Raw genomic sequence first — 6,863 nt, 5'->3', positions numbered from 1 at the left:
TTGCAAGCAAATCAACTGCTTAGAAGGAGAGAACTAGAGCTGAAGTACTGTTTGTTCCTGGTTTCCTGGTTGTCTCATCGGCATCAAGAGAGATAACAGTACACTTGGCAGATGCTCGCTAGTTTGCTGCCAGAGCTGATAGTTGCTGGCTAATTAAATCATCACTCATGTCTCCCGGACTGAGGTGAGGGGGACAGAACATCTTGCTCACCACCCCAAACGAAACCATCTACCTATCAAGATGGACTTGCAACAGCTGCAGCAGCTGCTTCAGCAACTGCAAACCGACAATCAAAGGCTGCAGCAGCAAGTCACTCACCTGACAGCACAAGTCTGGGATCTTAAACAGATTAAGAAGTCGCATGAAAACTCCTCTGCCTTCAATTTTCCTAACAAATATATGCTCACTTGCAAATAAGATGGATGAAATACTCCTCTTAAACAAATATTATTCTGATTTTCGCAATTCAGCAGTCCTATGCTTCTCTGAAACCTGGTTAAATGAATCAATTGAAAATAGCAGCCTGAACATTCCAGAGTTTCAGATTGAACGATCAGACAGGATTCCAGAAACATCTGGTAAAAAGAAAGGAGGAGGCTTATGTCTATATATTAATAGAAACTGGTGTCAAGATTTTAATATAATTTACAAATTCTGTGACAACAATTTAGAGACTCTAATTATCAACTGCAAACCTTACTATTCGCCTCGTGAATTTTCCTCATTTCTTCTAATTGCTGTTTATGTCCCACCACAAGCCTGTGTAAACAAGGCATTACGAACTCTAGCTGACCAAATCATGGAGGCTGAAGCCAAACACCCTGATTCACTGGCCATTGTTTTGGGAGATCTAAACAAGGCAAACTTAAGGAAAGAACTACCAAAATACTTTCAGCATGTCAATTGTCCCACCAGAGGCAAGAATACTCTAGACCATTGCTACACAACACTAAAAGATGCTTATCGGTCTTTACCACGTGCAGCTGTAGGACACTCTGATCATTGCATGATTCACCTTGTACCTGCTTACAGGCAAAGACTTAAAGCCACAAAACCAATAATTAAATCAGTGAAAACCTGGACGGAGGAATCAGAATTAAAGCTACAGGCATGTTTTGACTGCACTGATTGGAATATTTTTAAAGATACCTCTGCAGACCTGGATGAACTCACAGATACTGTAACATCATATGTCAGCTTCTGTGAAGACCTATGTGTACCTACAAGGAACTTGCGAATATACAGTAACAACAAACCTTGGTTTACACCTAAACTTAAGCAGCTACGACATTCCAAAGAGGAAGCCTACAGAAAAGGTGATAAAATGCAGTACAATCAGGGGGGAAATCCACTAACAAGGAGGATCAGAGCAGCAAAAAGAAGCTACTCTGAAAAGCTAAAGAATCAGTTTTCAGCAAATGAACCAGCAAACATGTGGAAAACTCTTAAAAATATCACCGGCTATGGCAAACCTCCTTCCCAGGCTGAAGGTAATCAACAACTGGCAGATGACCTGAATGAGTTTTACTGCAGGTTTGAAAGGAAACTACAGCCACCTATCTCCACAACCCCCATCTCAGACACAGCAACAACAGCCAAGCCTCCTACAACTGACCCCATTTCATTGGGTTCACAACCCGTAGTGATCACAGAAAAGGAAGTGCAGGACCTATTTCACAGACAAAAGCCAGGAAAAGCTCCAGGCCCAGACAAGATAACTCCTTCTTGCTTAAAAGTCTGTGCTGACCAATTGGCCCCCATCTTCACCCATATTTTCAATAAATCACTAGAGATGTGTTATGTTCCTTCTTGCTTCAAACGCTCTACCATCATCCCAGTGCCGAAGAAGCCCACCATCAAGGAACTGAATGACTACAGACCAGTTGCTCTAACATCTGTAGTCATGAAAACCTTTGAAAGGCTAGTGCTTTCCTACCTGAAAACCATCACGGATCTGCTGTTAGACCCCTTGCAATTTGCATACCGAGCAAATAGATCAACAGATGATGCTGTTAATATGGCTCTGCACTACATCCTACAACATCTTGAGTCTCCAAAGACCTATGCAAGGGTCCTTTTTGTAGACTTTAGTTCAGCATTCAATACCATCATTCCAGACATTCTTCTAACTAAGCTAAACCAGCTACAGGTACCGGAACAGACTTGTAAGTGGATCACAAGCTTCCTAACAAACAGGAAGCAGCAGGTGAAGCTAAGCAAGATCACATCAAATACCTGTACAATTAGCACAGGGCCCCCCCAAGGCTGTGTGCTCTCCCCACTTCTCTTCTCTCTGTATACCAATGACTGCATCTCCAATGATCCATCTGTTAAGCTACTGAAGTTCGCAGATGACACAACAGTGATTGGTCTCATTCGAGACAATGACGAATCCGCATATAGACGAGAGGTCGAACGACTAGCCTTGTGGTGCAACCAAAACAATCTGGAACTGAACACACTCAAAACCGTAGAAATGGTGGTAGACTTTAGGAGAAACCCTTCCATACTTCCACCTCTCACAATACTTGACAACACAGTATCAACAGTAGAAACCTTCAAATTTCTGGGTTCTATCATATCGCAAGATCTCAAACGGACAGCTAACATCAAAAATATCATTAAAAAAGGACAACAAAGAATGTTCTTTCTGCGCCAACTCAGTAAGCTCAAACTGCCCAAGGAGCTGCTGATCCAGTTCTACAGAGGAATTATTGAGTCTGTCATTTGCACCTCTATAACTGTCTGGTTCGGTTCTGCAACCCAACAAGAAAAACACAGACTTCAGAGGATAATTAGAACTGCAGAAAAAATAATTGCTACCAACCTGCCTTCCATTGAGGACCTGTATACTGCACGAATCAAGAAGAGAGCCGTGAAAATATTTACAGACCCCTCGCATCCTGGACATAAACTGTTTCAACTCCTACTCTCAAAACGACGCTATAGAGCACTGCACACCAGACACAAGAAAAATTTTTCCTGAAGGCCATCACTCTACTAAACAAATAATTCCATGAACACTGTCAAACTATTTACTGAATCTGCACTACTATTAATCTTCTCATCGTTCCCATCACCCATCTCCTTCCACTTATGACTGTATGACTATAACTTGTTGCTGGCAATCCTTATGATTTATATTGATATATTGACCATCAATTGTGTTGTAAATGTTGTACCTTGATGAACGTATCTTTTCTTTTATGTACGCTGACCAAGCGTTATGCACCAAGACAAATTCCTTGTGTGTCCAATCACACTTGGCCAATAAAAATTCTATTCTATTCTATTCTTCTATTCTAAGTTGCTGCCTGGAATGCTCCTGCAGCCCTCCCCCCCCTCTCCTCCCACTCCTTGTCGCAAGTGCCCTGTGCCTGTGCCTGAGAAGTTTTCTGGGCAGCCGGAGATGTTCCCGGCCTTCGTGGCAGTGTGTCAGCTCTACATGGCAATGCGGCTGGAGGACTTCGCAGACGACCTGGCCAGGGTGGCATTCATCATGAACCTTCTGTCCGGCTCGGCTGCCCAATGGGCCACACTCCTGGTGCTGCAGAACAACCCCTTGATGGCGGACTACCAGGGGTTTTGGCGGCAACTGCGCCCATGTATGAGGACCCCGCGCGGACCCTAACGGCCACCAGGCACTTATGGGACCTCTGGCAAGGGAAGCGCCCCCTACATCACCGAATTTCGCCTGGTATGCCATGACGCGGATTGAAACGACGCGGCGCTGGCAAATGCGTTCCAGAGGGGCCTCTCGGAGGAACTCCAGGACGAGCTGGCCTGGGTGGAGGCACCACGGACCCTCAACGATCTGGTGCCTCTCTGCCTGTGACTCGATGCCCATCTCCAACGACGACCATCCCGTCGCCCCCAATAGGAACCGACGACGACGGCTGCGCTCCCGCGTTCCGTGCCAACCCTGTCCTGGGCCACCCTGCACTCTGCGGCCACTGCAGAGGAGCCCATGGAGTTAGGAGCGGCCAGACCTTGCCTGATGGCCCAGGAGCGGAGCTGGAGGCGCCAAGAGGGGTTGTGTTTGTACTGCGGGGAGCCTGGCCATTTCACCGCCGCGTGCCCCAGGAAGCACAATGGGAGGCGCACGCCTGTCCCCAAATCCCAGCGTGAACAGTCGGGAAACGGGGCAAGCCCGGCCTCGGGGAAACCCTAGGTCAGGCACGTACCAAGTCCCCACCGCACATTGCGGAAGTGGACCCTGGGCCCCCTTGGCACCTGATTGTGGACACCCGGGTTTGGTTGGGTAGCCGGTCAGAGGGGATTCCGGTGCACGCACTGATGGACTCGGGGGCCACGACAAACTTTATGGACCGGGCCTTTGTGGACCATTTTGATGTCCCCTTGGTACCGGTGGACCCTCCGATGAGTGTCGAGATGATCGACGGGAGGGAACTGGAGGCCGGCCCCATTAAATTTGCAACGCAGCCTTTGCGCCTCGCCATTGGGGACCACGAGGAGGCGATCCAGTTTTATGTGACGGCGGACCTTCATTTGCCCTTGGTCCTTGGTCTGGCCTGGCTGCGGGCTCACGACCCTCAGGTGGCCTGATCGCAGAACGCCATCTCATTCCCCAGCCTGCAGTGCATCAACCACATATGCCACACCTCCACGGACGGTGCTGCCAGCAGAAGCCTTGACGGCAGCACAGGATCCACTGAACTTACAGGCCCAGGTGCGAGAGGCGCAGTGCCAAGATGCCTGGTCTCAGCAGCGGAGAGCGAAGGTGGGCCCCACGTCTCCCTGGACCTTGAAGGATGACCTACTCAAGTTCCTGGGACAATTGTACGTGCCCGCGGGACTATTCCAAGCCCTCGTCATGGCCCAGCCCCACGACAATCCTGCAGTGGGATATTTCAGGTTCTTCAAAACCCTCAACCTGGAAACGCGGACGTTTTGGTGGCCCCGCGTGCGGCATGACGTGCACGTGTACATGACATCCTACGTGCAATGCCGGCAAGCCAAGGCCGCCACGGGGGCCCCTCCCGGTCTCCTCCAGCCCCTGCCGACACCCAATAGACCCTGGGGGGCGATCTCCATGGACTTCCTGACAGACCTGCCGCCATCCTCTGGATTCACCACTGTGCTGCTGGTGGTGGATATGCTCACCAAGATGGCACACTTCATCCCGTGCCGTGGGCTGCCAGCAGCTGCCAAGACAGCCAGTGCCTCATTCTTGACACAATCTGAACAGACATGCTTGGTGCACTGAATTCCTGGAATTGTTTGGAAAAGATAAACTTTGAACACACACACACCCGTGTCTCTTTTCCTCTTGCTTTCGCCTTCCATGAGCCACAATCTGTAACTATAACCTTAGTGCTCCTATCCTGAAGAGATGCTGGTTGGGGAATTTTGAGGCTGAAAATCTTGATGGTACCCAGGGAGAAAAAGGCTGGGACTCTGTATGTGGCATTTCTATCATCTACCATAGTAAAAATGCAACAAATACTCCAAAAAGATCTTTATAATTTCTACAAAAGTAATACAGGTAATCCCCGGGATACGAGGGTTCTCTTAGTGAACGTTCAAAGTTACGCGATAAGGGCCCCCTAGCATTTACAAACAAATCCCAAAATTATGAATACTGGAGCACCATGGCTGTTGTTCGCCCTTACGAATGACCACAACATTCAACCCCGCCCGCCCCATGCCAAATCCTCCCCCTCCTTTTGTTTGCCCCGCCCGCCCCCTGTGCTCCTGGTCCAATCCTTCTCTTGCAGCATCGTAGCCCACGTTGCCCCGTCCCGCAAGAGGATCTCCGCAGCATAGCCTGGGAAAGGAACGGGAGGGGCCTGAAATTCAGCTCCCAGCCCCCTTTCCTGCCTCCTCTCTGGGCGCAAGAGGGAAGCTCTCTGCGTTTTAACCCTTTTGCTGGGAGTTCGATCCTAGGTAGAGGAAGATGTAGAGTCTCCTGCTTGGGCAGGGGATTGGTCTAGATCAGGAGTCTCCAACCTTGGCAACTTTAAGCTTTGAATTCTGGGAGTTGAAGTCCTCCAGGCTTAAAATTGCCAAGGTGGGAGACCCCTGGACTAGATGACCTGCAACTCTGTTAATCTGTTTTAAAAAAGCCAAAGGATGGAAAGCAAGAACCAGGATTTATTTATTTATTTTTTTTTAAAAGAGAGACTGACAATCACTGCAAGAGTAAAAGAAACTTGCATGCGCACACCCACAGCTGTAATAGGTGCAAACTAGGAAGGCATTGATGGTGAAGAGGGGCGAGGCCCACCTGCAGATCTCCTTGGACTGCAAGGCCCATCATCCTTCAGCCATGCAATTCTTGGCTGGGGATGTTGCCTTCTCCTTAACATCTAACCTGATAAAATCATGTCAGGAGGAATCTGGTAGCGCCTTATCTAACGTCTTGTGTCAATAGGCACAGCTGCTGCAAAAGCCTTTTCACAAAATTTCTTAAGTCTGCGCATGCGCGAAATGGCGGCAATTTAATTCCATGGAGACGGCAGGCGGGGCGTTCCCTGGCCGAGGCGCTGTTTTTGCCGACCGCCGGGCTGCTTGGGTCTCTTGCTCTGGGTGAACAGCATGTCGGCAACCGAGGGAGAGGTCTTCGGGCTTCGGAAGACCCTTGGTTGCCGAGAACGGAGCTTCGGACGAGCAGCGGATGGCGGTGGCCATTTTGGGGCGATGGGGGGGCGTTCCAGCCTGGTTCGGCCTGATGCCCAGCCGCGGTTACCATCAGCGGCATTGTGGTGGGCTGATCCCGGAATTTCCATCGGCCTTGTACATCGGCCGATCCCCAGCCTGTTTTTGGCCGCGGTCTTGCGAACTCCAACGAAGGTATGTCAGCGGCCCTGTTATCGGCCACGATCTCCATCGGCGGCATGTT

At 49.5% G+C, this 6,863-nt stretch overlaps 1 protein-coding gene across 1 annotated transcript; it reads left to right on the top strand.

The window, feature by feature from the left end:
* Nucleotides 1-241: 241 nt before the first annotated feature.
* LOC131190357 (protein LDOC1-like) lies at nucleotides 242-3,632 on the top strand. Its single transcript, XM_058167679.1, has 2 exons — nucleotides 242-331; nucleotides 3,369-3,632. Exons 1-2 carry the CDS (start codon nucleotides 242-244, stop codon nucleotides 3,630-3,632), a joined length of 354 nt encoding a protein of 117 aa, XP_058023662.1.
* The last annotated feature ends 3,231 nt before the right edge of the window (nucleotides 3,633-6,863 follow it).

Source organism: Ahaetulla prasina, chromosome 2, assembly GCF_028640845.1.
Source record: "Ahaetulla prasina isolate Xishuangbanna chromosome 2, ASM2864084v1, whole genome shotgun sequence".
In the NCBI taxonomy this organism is placed as follows: domain Eukaryota; kingdom Metazoa; phylum Chordata; class Lepidosauria; order Squamata; family Colubridae; genus Ahaetulla; species Ahaetulla prasina.
This window is presented reverse-complemented; position numbering and strand designations above follow the sequence as displayed.

Bases quoted from the DNA above. Each gene is read 5' to 3' on its own strand.
- LOC131190357 (XM_058167679.1), top strand. From the start codon at position 242: ATGGACTTGCAACAGCTGCAGCAGCTGCTTCAGCAACTGCAAACCGAC. The intron at 332-3,368 runs GTCTGGGATCTT...CCTTGTCGCAAG, and splicing joins TCACTCACCTGACAGCACAA to TGCCCTGTGCCTGTGCCTGA.